Raw genomic sequence first — 25,761 nt, forward strand, 5'->3', positions numbered from 1 at the left:
TTCTGTTCAAATCTCCGTGACCAATCAGAATTAACCGGGGCGTGGTTATCTTTGAATACCGTCCTCTGATTGGCCGCTTGGCAAAAAAAACACATACTGGCACGCAAGCGTTTCTTCTTACTCATCGAAGTTAAATAGAAGTTTAACAGAAGTAAAAGGACAATGTCGCGCTCGACTGCATAGTAAATAGCCTGGTTCTTTACTAAATGGGACTATTTCGAGCGCTTTTGTTTTTGTGACAAACTGGACAGGAAAAGGACTATTCACCATTGTTCGAACTGGATCGTCTAACGTAAGTTTGAGAGCTAATGAGCTACGTTAGCTAGCTAATCTTGGTGTTTACTACCTGCTCCCAAAGTGAAATGAAATCGGTTTAAATGAACAGAGGCGACCAGTTGAGATGAATGTGGTCTAATCTGTTAATGTTAACAGTGGCTGATCAATGGTCACTACCTGCTCGGAGTCATAGATTTATAGATTGTAGTTGTAGAAGTTTATGAATTTACTATCCGTTGTATGATTAATACAAAGAAAAAATAGAGAATAATATTTGGAAACTATTTTAGAATACAGTGTTGTTCCGCGCATTTGATAACCTAGTAAATATTAAAATTATAGTAGTAGCCCACAGTCTCAGTAAGGACGAACCGCATCTCACTGAGTTTCACAATCACCAGTGTTCCCACTGTGACTCATAGTTGACTTCAATGATAAATTCATACGAAACCTGGATGCTGCTGTCTCGAAGCATGAAGGGAAAAGTACGGAACGTTAACCAACCACATGTTGCGTGAGTGTGTTTAGATTTAAATGTATTCACTGTCTTTGCCTTGCAGGCTTCCCAGATTTACTGTTCCTGTCAGGAAGAGTTACCGGTCAGTACCCAGTTTGTTGTTGTTGCCTCTGTCTTTTATTGTGGTGCAGGGTTTTGCTGGCTCATGGTCTCATGCTGAATGAGTGGTGGGGTCCATATATAAAACTTGCTTCAAGAGGGAGAAGTTATTTAGGTAAATCAATGGGATGGAAGCACAAAGAAAATAGATGAAGTCATGTTGTGAGTCAGACAGCGCAGGCTGTGATTAAAGCCTGCAAAGCTGACAGGGATCACACGCAAACACTGCAGCCCTGTGAGCAGGGCAGGTCTGATGGAAACACACCCTTTTGGCATACAATGGTGGAAAAGGCTGCTTGCACACTGGCACACAGCAATTCGTAATTCTAAAAGCCATGAGCAGGAACATGTACAACACAGAGGCGCTTGGCTTGAATGCAGCAGCAAAGATGATTTCATTCTCGCACCACTCTTCGCCGCCGCTGCTTGATTTCAACACAGTTCTATCTATAGACCCTAATTTGTCAGAGGGTATTTCTGTTTAGGGCAAACTAAGCATGTGTCATGGAAAGACTCGTGTCTAGAAATCTGCTACATCAGCACCAGTGTTCCCCTTCGCACTCCTACACTAGCAAGCAAACACACCCATCTCCTACATCTGGATTTGCCACCACACTGTTTAGTGTCTTCTACTTGTTCCAACCTCAGTTCAAGAGTGAGCAGATACACATGATGTACTTCGGAGGTGCGTTAAGATTTGCAATCACCTAAATACTCTTCTTCCTCATTACTCAATTAATCCGATCATATTCTGCTTTTAGGTGGTCGGACACAACCCGAGAATTACAGTGTGTTCAGCCATTTTCTCAATAACAGGAACACAACGCAGCGGTGCAAGAATGAGTCCTAAAACGCAGCTGTAAGTTAGCATTGTTGATCCGGTTCCCTCATCTCGCAGTCGGCGAGTTTCTGTTCAAATACCTGAAATAACATCTGTGCTGAAGACATTAGTGTAGGTAATAATGTAATGTTAGATGTTTATCTCTAATGATTGAACTCGTACTTCAAAAAAACTACAAAAGGGAAGATCGTTGGAGAAGATGAGCTACATGTGGAATGTAATTTTTTTGTTTGCCTCTGAGCTGATTTTCAGAAAGAACCCCAAGTGGGGAAAAAAATCAATAAAAAGCAAATATTTATATAAAGTAAAAAAAAAAGTATCGGTATTGTCTAATGGCCGATATTGGGATCGTTCACGTTCTGCAGAAGTTTTTCGTGTTTGCTCTTAATTTGTTGTTTATGATGTAGAGATAATTTTGTAAATATCTGATTACTTCCTTACGTTTTAGAAATCAGAATACAATTTTTTTGTTACAGCCATCATTTTTGCATGTGTTTTCATAATTTAAATATCGTATAAACATGTTTCATACGGGTATCGGTAATAATCCGACATCGTGCGTCCTCTGTAAAAACGCCACTGGCCGTTGGTTGAGGGAATCCACAGCTGCAGGCTGGTGATGTAGTTTAGTGCACCAGCAAGTCTGGACGTGGGCCTGAGTCTGAACACACTAGTTTCAACTGCCAGGATGCAGTAAAGTTCAGTTAAGGATTCAAATCCGTCTATCAGGACTTCCTCAGCTCATCAAATATCTGGTGTGCCAGGGGAGGGGCTGAGAGGTTGGGGCGCACGTTGGTATGGCTGGTATGACTTCATGGAAACATGAGGTCATGATGAAGCAGTCCATCTTAGTCTTTCTTATCATCATCCTTCCTGTTGCAGTGGAAATCACACACACACACACACACACACACACGGTAGAATGATATCCCTTTTCTCCTTTTGTCAGCTTTGTTTGCAATTCGGCGCTTCTCTTATAATTTGGTGACAGTTTTCATTCATCCATGCAACAGTGTTGTTGCTTTTTCCTTCCATCTCTGCTTGCATAGGTGTTCATCTCTTGCTCACCTTGTAGGATCTTTTAGCACACACACACACACACACACACACACACACACACACACACACGTGCTTATCCCCACGCCTGGATCTTTCTTAGAAAGACAGCTCGTCTGCGCCGCCGCTGACCTCGTCTCTTTCATTCCCGCCCTGCTCTCTCACGTCCTGCCTGACCCGCTTGTGTGCACGCTGCTGTTTGGTTGGTGTTGCCATGGCTGCGTGCAGCCCGAAAAGAGGCTTCACATCCAGCATCTTGTATTCTCTTCACAGAAGGCCACTGAGGAGAGAGATTGAGGGGCTGTGACGCAAAACACACACACACACACACAGTACACGAAAGCAGCAGCAGCAGCAGCAGCAGCAGCCGTGTGGACTCAGGACTCTGCAAGTCTGTGCGACTCTCATGGGGTCTCCTTCCCCCCATTCAGCAGAGGGACAATCACACTTGACCAAATTTGGTGATTTTTATTTAAATCTTTTTGTGTTTTGTTTTTGTTTTGGTCTGGTTTGTGTTTAATTACACAGCCTTTTTTCTTTTTTTGAACTTTTTTTTTTATTTCCCTTGTTGGCTCTTTTTTTTTTTTTTTTTTAAACGCAACCATTTTTTCCGGAACGAAATTGGGATTTTCCCTCATATTATGCACTTCAATGGACACCGGCGGCTCAGTGGTTAGTACACGAGCTGAGGAGCAGTCCTTTCATGTCCGCTACAGGTAGGAATCCCTCTTCTCTCAACTCAAATATGGTCGTAGAGCTCTTGTAGTCCTCTGACTTTTCTGTTTTCCTACATTAGTTTAGAAGGAACTCCTTATGAATGCATCAGGAAATGAAAGGGCAAAGTCGCCATTTCGAGTTATTTGAAAGCTTGTGATGTAGAGGCGTATCACAGGAGGTGCCGATGCTTTCCTGGTGATACGGCGTGCTACATTGAAACCTAATTTCCATTTCTGTGCTGACTAAAAGCAGGTGGGTTTTTCTAAAAAGGCGTCAGCCAGCTGTCCAGTGCTCTTTCCAAACCGCTCCAGCTACCTTCAATATTTAACAAGCCCTGAAAAATTCATCACTGCTGGCTTTGTTTGTGGCCACTTGAACTTATTTGGATAGAGGAGGGGTCAGCATTGTGTGTGTGTTTTGTTTTTTCTCCTTTTGGTCCCCTGAGTCCAAAATTCTCAGTGAATTATTGTAATCTGTCAGGCGCACGGCCGTAATCTCAGGTGACCAGGTTAAGAGGAGACAAGCAGATTAGCCGAGTAACTGCTGATTCAGCCATTTCCCTCGCGCTCTTGGAATTGGGGATTAATACGGTGACAGCATCAGACGCGTTCTCCTTGAAGGTTTTCCGATGCTTAAATATCTCTGACGTCAGACGATCAAGCGGCATTGATGTCATAAAATAAAAACAAAACTAGTTTTAGAAAATAAACGAGAAGTCAGGGTTTTTTTTTCCCCCGGTGGTTAAGAGGTTCTCGGGTGGGTTGGAGGTCTTCTGTCCATGAGGAGGAGGCGGAGCTGCTTCCTGTGGGAACCTCAGTAGATGCCGCTCAGATGCTCCACGTGCTGTTGTTGTTGTAGGACCAGAGACGCCAGCAGGTAGGCCAGCAGCTGCACGTTGTTGGTGTGTTAGCTGAACCGCGTGCGAATGAAGACACAGGACAGTTGTGTTGTTGTTTGTGCGTCATGGCGGCAGCAGATCCTACATGTGACGTGTTGAGGCGTCGTTTGTTTGATTGAATGTATTTCGCCACCAAACAACTTGGGTGGTGTGTCCAGATTCTTTCTGTCCCAACAATACAGCACCCTGGTTTCCTGAAACACAGAAGTTGGCAGACCAATCCAGTTTTTTTTTTTTTGCGTTGGATAAATATGACGCTTAATCTTAATCCGCCTGTAGATAAGCCAGCAGCCATTGTCTGACTCTGCTTTTCAGTGGCGTGTGTGACGCCTTTGTCACGCCGTGTGGCTGCGCTTCAACTCACGTGTTAAAACTCTTTTTTAGTTTTATTTATATCCAGTTTCCTGCACTACAGGGAGCAGTTCACTGCATCCTCTAGATTTCAGTTTGTTTGCAGTGTGGAAGGAAGTGTCGTCGTCACAGGCTGCGCTGTCAGCGACGAGCTGCGTCTCCTATCTTCAATAAGAATCAATGCTTTTGCAAAAAGTGCTAACGTTAGCTTTTGTGACTAAATCTCATAACTGTCAATCACAGCTCCACCCCGCCTCCATCATTGGATGTAAAGGCAACTGCAAAGGCGCCACTATTTCCAATGTTTACAGGGATCCGTTCGACAAATGTTACCAACCAAATAACAAACCTCTGTGCATCAGATCCGCCTGCACAGTCAGAGGACAGTCACAACCACCAGGTCCTCTTTTAAAAGGGAATAAAGGAACTTATAAACATCATTCTTCTCAGTCCTGGTTTGACTCGTAAAGGAACCCACTTGACCTTCAGCCTGGAGGATGTGAGATACAGCGTAACAAACAAACCCCAGTTGGCTCCATTGTTCTCTGGTGGTGGAAGGAAGCAGCGGAACAACATTCCCTGCTGAAAGCTTTCGCCGCAACAGAGCTTCAGTTCAGCAGCAGGGAGTGAACACGCTCGCTTGTCCTTCAAGATTTTTCTAGAGTTTCTTTAATTTTTGATTGTAATGATTGTATTTGCCTCTGAAACAGCCACCTCAGCATTTTCCCTCCAGCCAGATCTTCGTTTGACCTCTTCTGTGGCCTGCAGGATGGAGGTGTCCTGCCTGGAGCTGGCGTTGGAAGGCGAGCGCCTCTGTAAGGTGGGCGACTACAGAGCAGGCGTCTCCTTCTTCGAGGCGGCCATCCAGGTGGGCACCGAGGACCTGCAGGTGCTCAGTGCCATCTACAGCCAGCTGGGAAATGCCTACTTCCACCTGCACGACTACACCAAGGCCCTGGAGTTCCACCGCCATGACCTCACCTTGACCAGGTCCGACCCTCACAAAGAACCCACACAGACCTGACACATGGTCACATATTCTTATTCTGTCTGAAATGTGTGTCACGCAGGACGATTGGAGACCTGCTTGGAGAAGCCAAAGCCAGCGGAAACCTTGGCAACACGCTGAAGGTGCTGGGGAGGTTCGATGAGGCCGTGGTTTGCTGTCAGAGGCACCTGGACATCGCCAGGGACATCAGTGACAAGGTTTGCAGGTTCAAGCACACAAAGCAGCACCAGCATTATAACCTGTTGTTAAAGAGGTGTGTGTGTGTGTTAGGTGGGTCAGGCGCGAGCTCTCTATAACTTTGGGAACGTGTACCATGCTAAAGGGAAAAGTATTTGTTGGAGCGGCGCTGAGCCTGGAGATTTCCCTGAAGAGGTGATGACAGCACTGAGGAAGGCCGCTGAATACTACGAGTGAGTCACTGTTTTAAAGTAATTCTACACCCAAAAAGTGAGTTTTGGCCTTTCAAGTACTCACAAATAGGATTCCTGATGTCAAGGAGGTGCTTTTCCCTCCTGCGTTACTTCTTTGGTACCCCAAAATGCACAAAGAGCCAGCGACGTATACTTGGCTTGAAGCTAGCGGTGACTGGCTAACCACATCCAAACCGTACAAAAGCGTTTGTTGGTGTTTGTGGATCACGGAGCAGTAATGAAGAAGTGGATTATACCCAGCTAAGCAATTGAGTGTTGGTAAAAACATGCTTAATGGCATCTGTTGTTAGCCGTCAACCGTTATTAGCTTCAAGCTGAACGCACCGGCTCTTTCCGCACTCTGGAGTCAGGGAGAAGTGATGCAGGAGGGAAAAACCCAGGGCTGAAGTCTCCGGCGCAACCGGTCAATCAATGGTTGTTTTGCTCTCATTCGATTAAAATCTCATTGGTCGAGCAATCAGCGTGTTCATTTCATGCGGAGAGAGGTGCTACAACAGCAGCAGTCCAGGTTAATCCAAACAGGACCGGGTACTGAAGGTCTAGTCAGCACCAAAATGTGTTAATATGTTCAGTGCCAACTTTTCAAAGACTTTGTAGGCTTTTGGGCGACTGCGCTTGTCTTTGGTTGAGAAGCTTAGCTTAGCTCGAGAAAACTGGTTTTTGTGACCTCAAGGCACCAACTTGTGAGTACTCGAAAGGCAACTTACTCATTTTGAGTGAAGTATCAATATAAACAGCACAAGCTTATGCAATATTTTGTGTTTGGATTGTATGATTGTGTTTTTAGAGCAAACCTGTCCATAGTGAAGGAGCTTGGCGACCGGGCTGCCCAGGGTCGAACTTACGGCAATCTGGGCAACACACACTATTTATTGGGAAACTTTCGTAAAGCCGTAGCTTCTCATGAGCAGGTGCGATAAATACAGTAACAAATAAACACACCGCGAGTGTGTACAAGACTAAAATGTGATCCTGTTTCTTCCTTCCGGTCAGCGTCTGCTCATAGCGAAGGAGTTTGGCGACCGTCCTGCAGAGCGCCGCGCGTACTGCAACCTGGGGAACGCTTACATCTTTTTGGGGGACTTCGAAGTAGCGGCTGAGCATTACAAGTAAGCTTCCCAACGAGTTTGGTCCTAATATCTGTTGGGGAGGAGATAAGCGTTTCATTCCGGCTCCGTGTTTATCAGGAGGTCGCTGCAGCTGGCGAGGCAGCTGAAGGACCGAGCAGTCGAGGCCCAGGCCTGCTACAGTCTGGGCAACACCTACACTCTGCTCCAGGACTATGACAGAGCCATAGACTACCACCTGAAACACCTCATCATAGCCCAGGACCTCAACGACAGGTGCTCACACTCACTACGGCTGCAGGAGGAATCTCGTTATCTGACTGTGTTACAGTTGCTGAGTGTGTGTGTGTGTTTGGTTTGTGTGCAGGATCGGAGAGGGCCGTGCCTGCTGGAGTCTGGGAAACGCTCACACTGCTTTAGGGAACCATGACCAGGCCATGCACTTCGCTGAGAAACACCTGGAGATCTGCAGAGAGGTACAGAACAACGTTTAGTACTTTTCTGACTTGGCAGGTAAATAAATCTTCAGGTAGTAAGAATGTGTGTGTTTTCCTTCCTCCAGACTGGAGACCGGAGCGGCGAGCTGACGGCTCGCATGAACGTGTCAGACCTCCAGATGGTCCTGGGTCTGAGCTACAGCACCAATAGCTCCACCGTCTCTGAGAACAAGGACGTGGACTACAACCAGCACGGTGAGGAACTGTGACATCACCAAAACCCTCACCTCTCAAAGGTGATGAAGATGTTTGAACCATTACAATGTGTTTCAGGAGCGAGGCCGAGGATGAGCAGGAGACACAGCATGGAGAACCTGGAGCTGATGAAACTCACACCGGACAAGATGAACGTAAGAAGTGCTCCTCCTCCACCACAGCCACCTGGAACTCCTGTAGAACCGCGCTCATCATCTGTGTGTTTTGTATTCAAGGGTCAGAAGTGGAGCAGTGATATTTTAACCAAACAGACAAAACCCTCTTTGGCCAAGAGCTCCTCCAAGTTGTTCTTCGTCAATCGTCTTCGTGGGAAGAAGTACAAGGCTTGCGGCTCCAGTAAGGTGCTCCAGGACACCAGCAACACCCTGGACACCAGCCAGACACCTGTGCAGGGAACACAGAAGGTACGTAGAACACGCACACACCACCTGTACCGCCATCTTCTGGTGACATTATAAAGCGTATTTTATCCACTTCTTTTTCCCAGTTTGCTTAAAAATTCACTATGACTTTAATGGAGACACATTTGAAGACTGTTTTCATGTTTTGTCATGATTAGCGCCTCAGTCCTGAGATGCTGGGAGACGAAGGCTTCTTCGACCTCCTCAGCCGTTTCCAGAGCAACCGCATGGATGACCAGCGCTGCTCCATCCAGGATAAAGGCAGCAGGTTATCATTGAACAGCAGGCCAGAGTCGCCTCCCAGTGCAATCAGGAAATGTGAGTGTCAGAGCGTTTTCAGTTCAACCCCATTAAAACTTATCATCTGATAATACTTGATCTGTCCGTCTGTAGCCGTGTCCGAGTCCACCAACGTCTCCAGCGTACAGGGCCGGCGGCTGGAGGAGACGTCAGCTGCCGGGGGAAGCCTGCCTGGACTCAGGCTCAATCAGAACAGTAACCAGGCTGTGCTCAGCCACCTGATGGCCAACGCCGACAACACAGAGCCTGACGATGACTTCTTCGATATGTTGGTCAAGTGTCAGGTGAGATGGTTTTGTTTTTTTATTCTTCTAATCAAATAAGGTCATTTTCTGGTGATCCCAGATCGCAAAATTTAATCTGGCATCCTCCACTAGGGGTCTCGTTTGGATGACCAGCGCTGCGCCCCTCCCCCTCCTCCCATCCGCGGGCCCACAGTACCAGATGAGGACTTCTTCAGCCTCATCATGCGCTCGCAGGCCAAACGAATGGACGAGCAGCGCGTCACCCTGCCCTCTGTAGCCACCGCTGCAGGCCGGCAAAGCTCCAACTGAACCAAGCACTTACGGGACATGCAGGCGTTTGTTTATATTCTTGGCGTGGTGATGTCACTCATACAAAAGCCTCCTGTTTGCATTTGTCCTCATGGTTCAAACAAAACACTGTCAGTGTCGTATGTAGTACAGAACCTGAAAACATTCTTGGCACAACTTGCACTTCACCCACAACCTCTCAGCGGTATCAGGGACTAGTGTTTTAACATTTTCATGATTGTACGTTTTCATTTCACCATCTGTGTATTTATCAATACACAACTGCGTTAACTTTTGTATAAATTGTACTTTTTATGATTGTTATCTTTGCAACTGCCGTCCTACCACCGTAAGCTATGGTGGTTGAATTCGCCGCTGTGTCCGAGTACAGCATCTTCTTCATGTACTTAACATTTAAAAGTTTTGGTTAGATTGAGTAACCGAAGTCCGAAAATGTACATAAGCTATTTGTAGCAAAGAGAAAATAATGAACTCAACCTGTGTACAGCCCTTATATTCTTTTGTACTAAATGTTTGAGTGAGGTCAGCAATAAAAGCCTCTTCTCAGTTGATTGTTTGACTTTTTCTCACTTATTCACACTTCTACTGAAACACAGTTTGTGTAAAAGACACTTTATTGAACGTACCAGCAGACTTCAGTTAGCTTGAATTAATTTAAGCCACTTTTTTTAAAAACAATAATTAGAAAGGCTTCATACAAGAGCCACTAGCATTTCAAAAACATACTAATAATACCTGTACATACATTAACACAACTGAAATAAATACATCTATCCATGTATTAGTTTGGCATTGTTTGTTAAAACAATATACTATACATAAGCATAAAAACTTCCAATGCATCTTTCAGAGGATAAAACAAAGTTAGAAAAACAAAGTGCATTTAAATTAAAAAGGAAAGGAAGACAATGTCTATGCCCCGAATACTGGTTTCAAATAAATAGACATCTGTGCTCCCATTCAGATTCTTTGTGCATTACATTTAGACCCTTAAAGACCGCCCCCTACTGGTGGGATACAGAGACAGCAGGAGACGAAGCAAAGCTCAATACTGGAGGCCAAATAAAAGTCACTTGTATTTCCCTTTGATGCCAACACAACAAGCACTCAGCTCCTGGCAAGAAAAAAAAAAAAAACGACTTCCAACTTTAAAGTAAATGCCAACAAAAGCTAATTTATACAGTTGGAGTTGTGACGCTGTGCTACAGTAACATTACACACCCTGCAGGGAAGCAACAGCTGACTGATTCAGCCTCCGAACAGGGGAAAGCTCACTACTGACACGTTACATCTGACACTAGAAATTCAACTTTTGTTTTTCCAACCAATAGCAGCAGAACACCAGCTATTAAAATGCTCAAGGGGGGGGGGGGGATGTAGAATTTCACAAAATTTAGCAAATGTTTTTGCCAGTTTTGTAGTTTTTCCATGTTTGTTATGGACACAGAAATCAAGAAGGCACCATCCTGGAAACTGTCCTATATCTTCATCATTTCCTCAGTGGGAGTACATGCAGCCACTGACTGGAGTAAGTGTGTGTGTGAGTGTGTGTAGGAATTGAATATGTAGGGTAACATCATGATGATTAAGGGAACCAAGGGAAGAGTTTTACCCGTTCATGACAGTGAAAAGAGCATGAGCAAAGAATAAAGGAGAACATGCAGCGAGAGATGAGTTGCAGCTTTGCATCTGTGTGGATGCGAGTAAAGATTCCATTGCCTTCTGTGTGTGTGTGTGTGTGTGTGTGTGTGTGTGTGTGTTTCAGTGCGTTAAAAGAGTGTAACAGTGTTGGGAGAGAAAGAAACAGTGTTGATCTGGGAGAATGTGTGTGTTTCAGGTGATAGCAACTGTTGGTGTGTGCGCTATGGGTTGTGAGTCCAGAGTGTGACAGTGCGGTCAGCGGAGGATGAGAGGAAAGAAAGGTCTTCTGTGTGCCACCGGCACTGAATCACCTTGTCACCGTGCTCTCCCACCACAGTCAGAGGCAGCTGCTTGGTCAGGTCACCTGGAGAGAGACACACAGACACACACACAGAAATAAAGCTCAGTGCCACACACTTATACCAACATCTGCTGATACGGATGGCCTGCAAACATTGTCGTGCATCCCCAGAAACAATCACTCACTCTTGTAGCTTATTCAGTTTTTATATCCAAGACAAAGACACAATAAGAGCTCCATTAGAAATCTCACTAGCTACAACAGTGATGTTAACGCCGGGTTTCTAAAATTTTCCATCAGATGACAAAAATGACACCAAAAGCAACATTACACAGATGTTGCTAAGGACACAGCTACCTAGTCCTGGAACAATTCACTGGTGAATTCTGACAGGTGCAGCAAGAATGCTACACATCAAACCAGATGACTCCTGCAGTGAGCCAGTGAGTGTAAGGAGATCATCGCCTCCAATGTTTATTCATTTACTCTGCAGTCAGCAGAAGGAAATGACATCATAGCCCCTAAACAGCCAGTAATAAAAAAGCAGGTTAACATTAGTAAAATTACTTCCCTGTAGAGTAACAAGAGAGGGGACGCTTCAGATCAAAAAACTTGCTACTATACCTACTAAACTTTTTTCTAATTTCATAGAAAAACCCCCCAACAAGGTTTAAATCAGGTGTGTGAAACTAAAATTGCCCCTTCCCTTTACTGTTCATGTGACACAATTCAGGAAGTTCTTCTCCTTCACACACCACATGACCGAGCAGCTACAGTCACACACTGGATGATCATTCACGAGGAGTCTGTGAAGCGAGAGGTGACATGGGAAAGATGACCAACCAAGCGCGAAACAAACAGGATCTTCTGATCCAAAAATAGATGCCTGTGAGAAACTGGTGATCTGAGCTGGCTGTGTGCAGATTTGCAGTGAGACACCAAAGAAGTAGACAAAGAACATGAGAAAATTGGGATGTTACTGTTTGTACGTCTTGACAGGGCAGAGATGGTTTCCTGAGGTGTTCACTAACACACCACCCCTGCTCAGGTTTGGCTGTCATGGCTGAGGCTCGTTCTGATGGGGAGTAGCTCTCATCCTGTGTCTTATTCACACTAGCACACAATTATTCTTAGCATACGGTGGCTTATGTGAGCTGTGCCAGTAGACTCGACGTACCTTGGAGGTTGGTGACCATGACCTTGGTGTCGTAGGAGCCAGTGAGCAGGTAATGTGCTCCAGGAGAGAACCTGACGGAACGTACATCACTTGAGTGTGGTCGATACACCTGGACAATACGTCCTCCTCTTATGTCGTAGAGCATGCAAGCGCTGTCTTCCTGGCCTGTTGCTAAGAGACGGCCACTAGGATCCACTGCTACCGAGGCTACAGGACTGCCTGTGGAATAAAATAATGTAGCAGTAAAAACCAGCACGGTGAAACCATAATATCCATTATAATCAGTATTTTCTGATGACGAGAGCCAGCAGTGCTATTAATAATGTCCAAGCCGCTGTATGAGCTTATACCTGAGCCGTGGAAAGCAGTTCCCACTACTCGCACACAGCTGGGCACCCTGAGGTCCCAGAAACGAACCGTCTTGTCCTGGGATCCGGAAGCGATCATCCAGCCTCCCCACGTATAGAGAGACAGAATGTGACCTGGACAGAAACATGACAATGAAACCTCTTGCCGCTGCCACACGCAGCAGAGGACGTCTTTCTGTGGTCTACGCTGCAACATACCTGTGTGTCCACTGAGCGCGTGCAGACCCTGCCCTCGCTGACAGTCGGTGGTGTAGATGTTACAGTCTCCCGCGCCAGCGCTGATCAAGATGGCGCCACCACTTTCTGGACCCTCCATGAACGCCAAGTCTCTGATGGTGCCGTCATGCATGCTGAACTCCAGGTCTGGTCCTGGAAAACACACACAAACATACACACACACACACACAGAGGCTTGTTAAATATAGGGTGCACCAAGGCCAGGACTAGACTGGTGTGTGCCGCTGACGTCATCTCAGAGGAGTGTTTCAAGCAGAACGTGCTCACCTGTGGCATTGCACGTCTCTGCGCTGAAAGGTAGAACTTTGACGTATTTGTCATTGGAGCCGGTGGCGAGCAGCTGACCACAGTGGCTCCAGGCCACGCAGTAGATGGAACCTTTGTGGTGCTTGTTCCTCTTGAAGCGGACAACAGGCTGCTTCGCTAGACTTGAACCACTGAAACAAGAAAGAGAGGAATGGTCAGCGAGTCAAACATTCAAACAGCAGCTTCCATGTCCCAACATGAACCGAAAGAAAGCTTGTGTTTTTCAGACTGACTGAACGTGCTACCTCGTGTCCAACGTCTCTGGATAAGCGCAGACACGTAGCGTTTTGGAGTTGGATCCGACTGCGTAGAGAGTTCCAGATGGGTGGAAGGCAACAGCACGGATAGCCTGAGTATCCTCAAGAGTGTGGATTGGCACAAACAGGTTTTTTGGTTTGTCGCCCTAGTAACACAAACACAAACACACACACATATAGATTACACATAATTAGCAGTATCATCTTTAAGCTTACATCTTCCAAACTGTCATGATACCAGTGTGACTCCAGATTAATAACCTTCTTAGTGAAATGCCAAAGGAGCATCAGTCTTAATCATCTTATACTATGATGGAAGCAAGATGGGCTGTGCTCAACTTAAACGTTGACATAATGTTGGCTAACTTCCTCCTGCTTTATACTAGAACAATGATCAAATCAAATTTACATCAGCACAGTCAAACAAAGGCGTACTTCTTGTAGTACAAATGCTTCTTCAAGTGTATTTTTAGAGGTGGCTTGGCTGCTGCTGTGTTAACGTACCTCTTTACCCTGGGACACAGAGCCTGGAGAGTTACCTGCTTTGTTTTTCTGACCACTGTCAACAAACAAACAACACAATAACCATCAGGAAGCACTGCACTGCTTCAGCTCTGCAACCAACCTCAAAACAAAGACCTACCTCTGCGAGACCACGGGGGACTCATTGGGAGGTGGGACAACACGGCCTCCTGCTGTGTGCTGCGGGGTGCTGCTGAGTACCCCTCCCCCTCTGCTCCTGCTCTGTTCCGGGGTTGCAGATGGAGGGTTGTTATTGTCCTCAGATGCGGGAGTGTTCCCGTTGCCGTTACACTGCTGGGCCAGAGACTTCACCTCCTCCATTCCTACGTTTAGCTCCTCCAGCTTCTGGATGGACCTGAGGAACACACACACAGTCATTCATTAACCCTTTGTTTCTCATACTCTTCATCTTTTTAAGAAGAGCTACCTCCCTTCCCTCTTCAGGTTGTTAGCAGGAAAGCCTAGTCAAATCTATTCTAAGTGGGAAGGCCAAAGGACAAAAGAAAAGGGGAAAAAATGAAGCCATTATGCACAAGCAGCCTTGTGAATTATGCAGTGGATACAGAGGCAGGGAGAGGGAGGACTGGGGACAACTCCCAGGGGAATAAAATCAAAGGGTCTTTGTCCTACACTTCTTCTCTGTCACCAAAATCTAGTGGTGGGTGTTTGACAGCGCGCTAAAGTTTCAGTTGTAGATGTTTCAGTTTATGTGTCTGTACATAATCACGCGTAGCATGAATAGAGAGGAGACGAGCGTCCCATGTGAGGAGACGTGGCAGATCAGCACAGATGGTGCAGTGGGAGAAGGGAAGGGAATCCTCAGGGGACTCATAATTTTCATGGTTACATCTCCTGTGGTCTGACAAGACATTAAAAGCCCAACAGTAATAATCCAACTTCATTCAGAGAGATGAAACTGAGCTAGCTCGAACGTCTGGTTTGTACATCCTTCCTCCACCCCAATCCTTCAAAAACACTCCCGTGCAAGGGTTTAGTCTCAAAGTTATGGCGTTCACACCGTCCTCATTCATGAGGTGACTTTTGTATTCTACTGTTTTTAATCACAGCATTTGACCACAGAATAAATAAATGCTATCTGAGGCTTCAGCTGATGAGGTGGACGGGGTTGAGTAGATGCAAGCACTTGGGTTTGTGTAGCCCTGTTTTCACCAGACTGTATTTGTGCACATGAGGTATCGAGGACAGTTTCTCTCTCACTGGTACTATTCTGATCATTGCTACCACATGTGAGAGCAGCCTGGTGTGCGTGTGTAAGTGTGTGTGTGTGGAACAGTTAAGGGCAGAGTGGAAATGATGTATGTGCTGGGTGCAGAACAAACAAAAAAGTCAATATGTGGCAGTCAGTGTTGGGCAAATGGTGGGCCGCAACAAATTCAATTGTTCTGAAAGAGGTCAGAGTAAAAGAATCATCAAAGTGGTCCTCGTGCTATTATACAGGGCTCAACAGAGTGAGCATGTCACTCAAATTTGTGACTAAAAGAAGTTAAATGCAAATGGTACTTAAGAGTGCAAGTGAAAGTGCTAAATACATCCACTACTTCTTCAAGCAACAACCAAGGCATGGCTGTACTGCGTTACGAACGGCAGTCGGGGGAGGGCAACACTCATGACTCCTCCAGCAGCTCCATGCTGCGTTGCAGGTGTGTCCCCATGGCGGCTCGGTTCTCCACAGAGAATATGAGGTGGGCATGTTTTTGACCAAAGGTGTGTCAAGCTGCACAGAACACAGTCTTTAGTCTTTACTAAGTAAAAAACACACAATTTTAAGAATCTGCATTGTACTCCAAAATGTCTTCATCCATTCCTTGGGGGAAGGAGGAAGTGTAAAGCCCTGTTATAGATCCATGGACGTTCCCCTGTCCTGTCCAAGTCACATGACCAATAGTGCCTCCAGCGTGCACCTTCATCTCAAGCCTCTCTTCTCATGTTCTTACCTGTTAAGGAAGGTCTCTGTGAGGCTGTGCTGCATGTTACTGGGTGGGGGCTCCTGCTGCACCCCTCCCTCCAGCAGCATCTGCTGGTACATCTGCCTCTGTTGCTGCTTCTGCTCCAGGTGCTGCTGCACACGCAGGCGCTGACGGTAAAACTCCTCATACTTCTCCGTCGAGTCCCGCAGCTGAGAGTTGAAACAAAGCTCTTCATAAATCATACACATAAAGAGCGACGCTTGGAAATATGACTCGCTGTTTGGTTATCTCATCGGCAGCTGCGTGCATTCCATCAATGCACAGTGGATTGGAACAGAAAAAAAACATATCTGAAAACTTGTCTCTGCGAATTTGATCTTATCTAACTTTTATGGACAGTAACAAGCCTGCTTAACACACACAGAAGCTTGTCTACATCAAAATGGCCACCTCCAAGTCCTATTCACATCATTCACAAGCAGCATTGTGACAAGATGAACCCAGCTCCACCTCAGCCTTTTATCAGATATGAGAGGATGAGAGCTGAGAACAGGTCACTTCCCCTCTTGGCCCTCTGCTTCCTGTCCTGAGTATCTGACAGGAACAGACCTGCGGTGGGGGGGTGGGGTTGCAGTGTGCCGGCTCTGCAAAAGGATGGAAAACAAGAACAGGAGGGTTGGAGTGTGACACTGAGGCCACAGGGGCCCCAAAGTCTGCTTCTGTTTCTGGCCTCTTTATGCGTCTCCAGGGTGATGGTGAAGGCGGAGCAAAGCACTAACTTCACACTGTTCTGCACAGAATAGAAAGCCTGAACCAGACAGAAACACTGTGTTTATAGGCAACACAAGGGACGTGATGACTCAGCTTTGAGGGCTGGAGCCACGTTTCCCCTCAAGATCAAATCCCACCTGGAGTCCTGCGCCCTCTTACCAGCTGCACTCACGAGTGTCATGTTATGACAAAAGGTGTCTTTTAAAGCTCTTTTATCCACAGTCAAGAATGTTTATAGTTTCACTAAACCTCGAGGCATTAAAGGAGACCTGTGAGGCTCAGTCGATGCTGCACCACTCCAACAGCAACAGCTACAACAGTGGTTTTCAGAACATTACTCAGCATTTATCTTAGTACAATTTTGTGTGGAATTTAGTCAGCAAATCAAACATTGAATTTTGTGAGCAAACACTGACCCCCTGAAATTTTATCACCCCATCTTTGAGTCCAAGTGGACATGTGTACCACATTTTAAGAAGAAAATGTACAGTTCATCCAGCAGGTTTAAAGCGACTTTATCCAAGAAACAAATTTCTTAATACCTTAATTTCAAAAATACCTTAATTTTGAATTTTTGATGTTGTTTGTTCATTAGCAGTGTGGCCACTGAGACGCAGGTATATGCGCTCTTTGGTATGAGCCTCCACTGGTGGCAGTGATGTTTCATGGAACTCAGAAATATGCCAGCGAAAGCAGGGAAGAATAAGACAGCAACAGCATGAATGTGGATCTAACAATTCAAGTTTATCAGGGTAGGAACAGATTTGATCATGCTTAGATGGAGCAGGTCTGTCTAACTTCCATCTGTGTTGGGTACAACCGTGTATTCTGAAGAACTTGGAGCAGGAAGCTCAGTCTTCTACTGTTTACGTTAATTTTCCACATTACCAGGAGCTCTGCATGCATATTGATCCCTTCAGATGCACATTTGTTTGCTTCTTTGTCTGAGTGTGTAATGAACACACACACAAGCTCTGCTGCTACACACTGCCACTCGCAGAATGATGATCATTTTAAAAATCATGTTCACAGTCCTGCAATTTTAAATGCCTGCAGGGTGACTTTGCTGCACGTAGAAGAAAACAAAATAGACCAGCCAGGTAAAAACAAGAGATGGGTCTGATACCGCTGAAATACCGCCGCAACACTCGTGTCAACGGACATCTCCACCCTTCAATAAAATGGCAATGGCAGCCATGTCAGGCTTTGTGGTGATTAATCACTGTCACACTTACTGGAGGAGGATGACTCGGACTCATCACTGAGAACAAGATTAATCAGAACTAGTCTATGTTCAATGATGTTCAATGTGGGCAACACCCACATTTCAAACCTAGCAGCTGGTCCCTTAAGTGTCACACAACAGGTTAAACTGGTTGAGCAGCAAGTGTCCCACGTTACCTCGTTCCTGTCAGCAGAGCCAGCGGAGGGTGCATCCTCGCCTGGAGCTGATGCAGGACGCGCGCTCTGAGCAGCATCTGAACTCAGCATTTTATCCACAGGTGTGTCCGTCCTTGAGCTTTACACATAAAAAGATCCGACACACATTACTGAGACATTCGGCAAGACGGAGTGCATTGTAGCTTCAAACTAGGTTTAATTCCTTACGTTTCAGGGGACTCCTCGAAGATGCTGTGGCAGTCAGAGCTCTCCATCATCAGACTCCTGCTCAGGCTCTGCCCGCCCGATCCAGGGTAGTGGAAATTAGCGAATGAGTGGGACATAGGAGAGACTCCTTTACCTGGCGCAGCCTCCCCACCACTTGCTCTCTTATCCTGGCCAGACAGCCCATATGACAATCCGTCCAGTGCTGGATTCAAGGAGCGGGACATGTAGGTGTCAGCGGATTGAGGCCGGCGCAGGGGGGAGGACGGGTATGGAGACAGTTTGCTGATGAGAGGAGTGAGGAGATCAGAGTAGCCGGTCTTTGCTGGTTTGACGAGGCGGTCCACATGGATGTTGAGCTGCTTCTGTTCGAAGGCGCAGGAGAAGACGGTGTGGGAGAGATTCTGCATCCAGGAGAGCAGGGACAAGTCCAGATCATCACAGCCATTCCCGCACAGCATGTCAACGCCCAGAAGAACCTCGCTTTCGGTGATCTCCTCACCCGTTGCCTTGCTCTGCACACAAAACAGCAAGGAGAGTCAGTCACTAACAGAAAGTTCTTTAGCAGTTCAGACACAAATGAGAGTTCAGACCAGACCTGGCAGAACTCGACGCAGCACTCATAGAGGACTCCCTTGAGGAGCAGTTGGAAGAGGCGATCCCTGCTTGCTTTGAATCCAGCTTCGCTCAGCTTCCTGTCGGCAGGGATGAACTCTGCCACCATGGTGCAGGCCTCCTCAAAACACTGCACCCTGGCTGTGCTCGGGTTCCAGTCCTGACACCAATCACACATGCGCAATATTTTTTTGTTACATAGCTAAGATACAACATTGAAGTCAAATGTATTATAAACTACTGCTTATAATCCCTTGCCTTAAACTCAGCGTGGTTAGTGAGGCGAGGCAACGTGAGCAGCAGACACAGTTTGCTGTAGTCGTCTTTAGAGGGACAGAACTCTTCCAGGGCGTGGAGACACTTGACTGCTTCCTGCATGGTGAACTCCAACTGGAAAAACACAGTAGACATTTGTGACCTGGAGTTTCTCCAAAAGGGACAAGCAAGGCACGTTACATCAGAGTTTTATCTTGAACCACACCCGAGGCACGGATGAATATTAAATGTCAGTGAGGCTGAAAATAAAAAACAGCTTCAAGGCTGACGTGCAAGAAATCAGACACAAACATTTTCACCGATTCTGAAAATGTTGTTTCACCATCCTGGAAAATCACTGTTCCCCCAGTCAAGGCTCATCCCTGGACTCACTAATAATGTTGAAGGACGGACACCCACCATCCACTGATGCCTAAAGAAGTCCGTCCTAATCCGCCACTGGCACAGTGTCACCCGCTGCATCCAAAGCTATACCTTGTGACAGCGGGGCCACACTTGGCCTCACTTACAGGTATGAAGAGGGCAGAATGAGTATCTGATCTAGTAATGGGATTCCTCATCATTTCAGATTTCCAAAGATTTGAGACTGATGAATTGGTTCTAATAAGAGAAATCTCTGTACATTTTATATATACACACACATTACAATATAGTACACTTTTATAATACTTCTTCTTTTTTTTGTTACAATACAAAAATAAGGTGGGAGCCACAGTCACTGTCTTTTGGGGCGTCAAACTGATCAAAATGGGTTCCATTACAATTCCAAAGTCAAAACCAAAAGAATGTCTGACTACTTGGATGTATTTTCAATGTATGTGTAGTTGCACTGCAATTTCCTGAGACCAACAAAATGCTCTACTTAGCTTTCATCTGTTGTCTGTGAGCATGCTTCATGTTTTGTTAGCAGTGACTAAAAATGCTGTGATACGAGCATTATTTAATTGCTGGGCAACATTTTTATGAGTCTTTCTTGATTAAAAAACAAAAAAAACAAACAAACAAGAAATCTAACGAATGAACAGAAAAATGAAACCGTGCTAGCGTCATTAGCATGCATGTTCCATCATAAGCTGCTGCCCATAAGTTACAACAAGGGTGGAGCTTCGCTCATCCTAAATTCACACACATGCTGTCAGGTCAAACTGAAACTGCAAGCACCTACAAATATTATGCTTTCCATCCATCTCTTTGTCACAAACAGTTTGTAACTCAGACAACCCTGCCTCTGGTTGCCACATCAGGAATTCTAATTAGAGCAAAGCGACAGGCAAACTACAACCAACATGTTAGGGTAACCGTGACTTTGCAGAGGGCTGGAACATTTCCTTTTGTAACGGTACTGAAGTAATTTCTTTGAATACAAAAACAAAATGTGTCGCACCAAGTTGTGAGCTTGTTCTCAGTGCAGCTCAACCTTCAGAAATGTGCTGGAAATACAGAAGTCTAATCTAAAAGAAAGATTATTTGCATGGAAAGTGTTCATATTGAATTGGTGGTTGGAACCCAGAGTCCTAAACAGAGACTGGACCGGCTTCCAGGACGTGAGCTTGAGCCTTCATGTTTGTTGTAATGGTAACCAGCTGCGCTCAGTCAGAAGACAAAGCAGTGGAGAGCCTTCAGTTTGAGGATGTTTTGATTTATAGGAAAAAAAAATCTAAAGGTTAATTCAGTAAATGTAGTAGGGCTGAAAAACAGATTAAAATATGCAGGTGTCATATTTGCTACGTAACAAATGTTTGAAGTATTCTGGAGTTGTCTTGATATCCCAGCATAGCAACAGTATTCTACAGACTCAAGACAACATACTTGTTCTGTATAGATCCATATATACATCCCACATTGTCATTTCAAAAATATTCTTCCACTAAAAATTTGAATTATGACACATAATGATAATTCCTTGCAGTAGTCTGAATCATAAGTGCAGTTGCAGGCAACTTGATATTATTCAGCGCTTCAATGTAAAACTTTGACTCACGTGCTGCGGCTCGTCTTCTGCGGACATGGCATTATTCACACACAGAGCTTCCAGAAACTTCTGTTTCAGTATGATGTACCGGAACCTAACAACAACAACAACATGGCAGTATGGAGACATGATATGAGACATCCTGACAGGAAGGGAAGCCATCTCAGTGTTGCTGCTGCTTCTTGTATTTGCGCCTGTGTTAATATGTAAACATGAACATGTACAAGTCCAATAACTGGTAACATAGAAACACAAGTCATTGAACACACACCTTTTGGTGTCAAACTTGTCCATGCACTCCAATGGCTGAATGAACTGTAAGACCTCATCCCACTGGCCATCAAGCACCAGCTGCCTGCAAACACACACAGGCAGCACATGTGGAATCATGACTTCAAAATCCAACTAATGTCTGACTCAAATTCTTTTTCTACTGAGATATGACAACTCCTCCTAGTATTTTCCTAAGGACTTTTTAATCAAACCCAATTATGGAAGGCTAAAGCTGAGTGGAATTGCAGATGCAGCGACAGCGCATTTGCCCAGTGCAATTGTTGCCTACCTGAGGAAGAGCATGTCGTCCGAATAGAGCCCATTAATAACGCCGCTCTCCTTCTCCAGGGCCAGCATGCTGATGTGCAACTTCCTGGAGTTCAGAAAGTCCAGGATCACCTTGATAATCTCCACCTCCTTCACGTTTATGGTTTCCTCCGCTGTCATGGTGACGACGGGCTGATGAGCAACAGTAAAAATATGAAACAACAGTTCCTTTAATATTCCAGAATAAATAAAAGTCAGAACTCTTGCAGCTAATGAAACAAGCACAATGCTGTCATGCTGTGTCCCAACTTCTGAGACAGAATAATTAAATATGGGATGAACCACGGCAGGATAATCCAATATGGTCAGTTATAGTCTTTTAGCAGAATTATAATAATTATACAGTCTTAAGTTTTCTCCAAATCGCTGTTTTTTTTTTTTTCAAATACTAGAAAAAGGCCTTTTTAATGTTTGCATGACACATATTAACAGACCACTGCTTTAACCATGAGTTCATGAAGTTTTCATACGTCTTCATGGTTTATATTAGAAAATATTTTCAGTGTAATTGCAATAATTACTTACGGCGCATGGCCAGAATGGCAGTTTGCCATTGAAGAAAATATTAATTGTGCAGATGTTTAAGTGACTCTGAGGCACTGCCTTGAGGATTGAAGTTTGACTGGAAAGCTCCTTACAGAGGAAGAGTCCTTCATTTTGTAATATGAACGACAACAGGCTTTACTTACTCAACAGCGCAGGTTGAGACAGGAAGGAAAACCTGAGAGCTATTTATAAGTCCTTGCTCCTGATAGCTATTGTGCACCTCTTGTGACTAGGGATGAGCCAAGCCTATCCTTGGTATCAATATCGGCCAATACTGGCACACATCAGCGGACCTGATATCTAACTAGAGAGCGTTCTAATCCATCAGCCAAAATTCCCACATACATGCCCAAACAGACATGCTGTGGCATGTACCATCCAAGTAATAAGAATAACACCGACTGCAGCATGCTTTTCTTTAGGGAAGTGGTAATTATAATGGAAAACTTAAATAATATTTACATACGTTTATATTCAGATGGCAGGCAAAAAAGTACAACAAAAAAATTGTATTATGTGCAGGCTGTGGTCTTTGTATAACACTTATAAATGTGGTATTGTGCCATTCCTACTTGTACCTTGCAATCAACCAAATTAGCAAAGATTTCAAGGTACATAACAGAAACAGATGTGTGTATGTGTGTGTGTGTGTGTGTGGGGGGGGGGGGTACAAAGAGCCATCAGGCTTTGCTTCCCGTCTGTAAGACTAAACTGGGCTACAAAATCCAGGTGTGTAAGAGCATATTAGTTTTATGAATAAGGCTCATTACGATGTTCTTCTACAATTTATGCAACATTTTATTTTCTCACCGGGTTATCGGGGTATAGCGAGGGCTGAACTACTGTTTATGTATTGTAATCACACAATAATAATTATCCACATCCAGGAGGCAACTGCTGTATATGAAGGGATGCACGCCCCTCCACATGTGGAGTTTCCAGGAAAAAAAAAGCATCTCAATGACACTTCGAAGTATGACATGTTTTCCCATCTAGTTGGGTGAGTTTCAATGATGAACACAAAATGCTGGCAAGGTGTCGGAAAAATTAGCATTCTCCAGTTTAATAATAATGAGCTGCACTGCTGCAGTCCAGCAGCTATGCTAGCATGAGATGTTAGCTAATAACACTGGCTCTGAGCCACAAGTCAAACGTTGTAAGAAGCTTAGCCTACTTGTTAGCTTCGCGTAGCAGCTAATAGCGACCGGATTAGAGCAAAACTAACAAATGGTTACCGTTAGAGCGCTTACAAAGCTGACTAATTTGACCAGCGGTAGGAAGGGAGGGGGGGTCTGACTAGCTAGGCAGGCCGACGGGGGGAGAGGCATCATCCGCTAGTTAGCTGGCCGCCACCAGCGATCGGTCGGGCGGGGTGACAGTCCCCCCCCAGCGACGACACGAATGTGGTTCAACTCACCTGTTTCTAAAAATACATGAGAAGAAACGCAGCCTCGGTGTTTCCCTGTTGTTTCCAGACGCTGTCACGACGGCACCGCTCAGTCCCGCCTGTGCTGCCTGCTCCTGTCCCCGCCTCGTCTCACCGCGTCTCCTCCTTGCTGGATCTTTCTCCGCCGCCCAGCCCTGCCCGCTGCTTGCGCGAGCTCCGCCTCCCTCCACCCTCCACACGCTAAACTTCATCCATCAGCAGCAGAAATACTGCGTGAGTGGCTGTCTGTTCCTTCTGCAATAAATATGTCCAAACCGTCAGGCCCAAACACACGTACAGGCAATCTTTGGCGTTGAATATCACCATTGTGTTTTTCGTTGCGTCATGTTTATTGTTCCATCATGAGGCTGGTCACTTCCTTCTCAAAGAGCAAAAAATATAGGCTACACAAATGCATACCACTAAAATGTATTTCAGAGAAATGGATTAGAATTGGGGGCGACACAGTGGTGCAGTGGTCAGCACTGTCGCTCACAGCAAGAAGGTTGGAGTCCCGGCTCCATCACAGGATCTTTCTGTGTGGAGTCTCCATGTTCTCCCTGTTCCTGTGTGGGTTCTCTCTGGTACTCCAGCTTCCTCCACAGTCCAAAGACATCAAGAGGGGACGAGGCTGACTGATACTCTAAATTGACCGTAGGTGTGGCTGTGAGTGTGAATGGTTGTCTGTCTCTATGTGTTGGTCCTGTGATGGACTGGTGACCTGTCCAGGGTGAACCCCACCAATTGCTAAAAGGCTGCTGGGAAAGGCTTCAGCCCCCCACCCCATGACCCTCAACAGGATAAGAAGTAGAAAATGGAGGGCTGGATGGATGGATTAGAACTGAATTTGTGCATTGGCAGATTGAATCTGCCAGATTCATGGTTGAAGTCCTGGAATCTAATCTGGATCGGCCCATCATTCTGACATGATTTATGAATGACGACAGTAAAAGCCCACAATTCTGATATTCCATCCATCCATCGAACATATCAAGATGAAGGACAAACATACCGAATCATGATTTGTTTTCTATTGAATTATGAAATATGAGGCCAAAAGCCCACATGATATGTAGGCAGATGGTTGACAGTGGGGTGTGAGAGAGCAGCAGTCAGGCCTGGTGGTGACTGTAGTGAAAACACTCATCACCCTAAAGACCATCAACACAAACACACACCAAATAAACCTTCACAGGTACGCATTCATTTATGAGGAGACAACAGATCTCCATACCTTTGTATTATCATTGACGTGTTTTTTCGAATGGAACAACAGAAAAAGCACATCCGAGTGACAATATTGATTTATTTTTCACTCGTGTTACAAATAAACCGTTTTTGAAAAATGATGGTTTAAACAAAAACAAAAGTGACGGCAGCAACAAGCCACAAAGGCTAGAAAACACTGGTTTGTTCTTCTCTCATTATTACTGTTTATTTTCTCATTCTTTCTCTCAAGAGAGAGGCTAAACGTTGAACCGACAAGATACTTTTTCCCATCCTTTTTACTGACTCACCAGGTTTTTGCATGTGTGTGTGTGTGTGTGTAGTATTTCATAGCTTTGATATGCCAAGTTGTTTTAAAAACTGTTCACAGTTGCCTGCAGCTCCCAACCTCAATTTAAAACGTGGCCTCTGAAATTTTTCAAAATTATTTGGCCTGCTGACGCCTCAGGATACTTGGATTGCTTTAAATGAGCTCCGTGGAGGCAGTATTTGGTTGAATTGTATATATTTATTGCATTATTAAAATTGGTCACTACTCACTTCAGCAGCCGTACATTTTCCTGCAAAACAGCAGCAGTATTTTTTGGGTGAAAAAAAAAATTAACCGGATATTCAGTCGACGTGAGGGTGAGTAGATAATGAATGGATTTGGAGTTTCTGGTGAATTGTACTTTTAAACAGCCTGAGGTCTCAAACAATGTTTCCCAAAGGCTGGATTGTGGCCCCTTTGTGAGCCGTGAAAGGCACAACAGGTTG

At 45.2% G+C, this 25,761-nt stretch overlaps 2 protein-coding genes across 5 annotated transcripts; one reads left to right on the forward strand and one right to left on the reverse strand.

The window, feature by feature from the left end:
- The first annotated feature begins 96 nt into the window (after positions 1–96).
- Positions 97–9,771, forward strand: gpsm2 (G protein signaling modulator 2). 4 transcript variants are annotated; one of them, XM_086203515.1, is made up of 16 exons: positions 97–292; positions 837–875; positions 1,654–1,751; positions 5,524–5,745; positions 5,826–5,961; positions 6,035–6,174; positions 6,983–7,106; positions 7,189–7,304; positions 7,383–7,538; positions 7,630–7,738; positions 7,825–7,954; positions 8,033–8,109; positions 8,191–8,379; positions 8,535–8,694; positions 8,770–8,960; positions 9,054–9,771. In XM_086203515.1, the coding sequence occupies exons 3-16, from the start codon at positions 1,732–1,734 to the stop codon at positions 9,228–9,230; spliced, it is 1,947 nt and encodes a 648-aa protein (XP_086059641.1). In that variant the 5' UTR covers positions 97–292; positions 837–875; positions 1,654–1,731; the 3' UTR covers positions 9,231–9,771. The 4 variants fall into 4 exon arrangements, with proteins under 4 accessions (XP_086059641.1, XP_086059639.1, XP_086059642.1 ...); XM_086203513.1 differs by lacking the exon at positions 1,654–1,751 and adding an exon at positions 3,063–3,505; XM_086203516.1 differs by lacking the exon at positions 1,654–1,751.
- Positions 9,772–9,832: 61 nt separating this feature from the next.
- On the reverse strand, positions 9,833–23,932 carry wdr47a (WD repeat domain 47a). Its single transcript, XM_086203517.1, has 17 exons — positions 23,770–23,932; positions 21,769–21,938; positions 21,478–21,561; positions 21,216–21,300; positions 19,217–19,348; positions 18,942–19,118; positions 18,347–18,858; positions 18,140–18,257; positions 15,995–16,176; positions 14,161–14,394; positions 14,022–14,076; positions 13,506–13,663; positions 13,222–13,391; positions 12,916–13,086; positions 12,700–12,831; positions 12,350–12,568; positions 9,833–11,235 (listed from the first exon to the last, which is right to left on the reverse strand). The coding sequence occupies exons 2-17, from the start codon at positions 21,924–21,926 to the stop codon at positions 11,093–11,095; spliced, it is 2,730 nt and encodes a 909-aa protein (XP_086059643.1). The 5' UTR covers positions 21,927–21,938; positions 23,770–23,932; the 3' UTR covers positions 9,833–11,092.
- Between the last annotated feature and the right edge of the window lie 1,829 nt (positions 23,933–25,761).

The sequence above is a fragment of the Aulostomus chinensis genome, chromosome 5 (assembly GCF_037954235.1).
Source record: "Aulostomus chinensis isolate RoL2024-O1b breed Wild chromosome 5, RoL_Achi_v1.0, whole genome shotgun sequence".
NCBI lineage: Eukaryota > Metazoa > Chordata > Actinopteri > Syngnathiformes > Aulostomidae > Aulostomus > Aulostomus chinensis.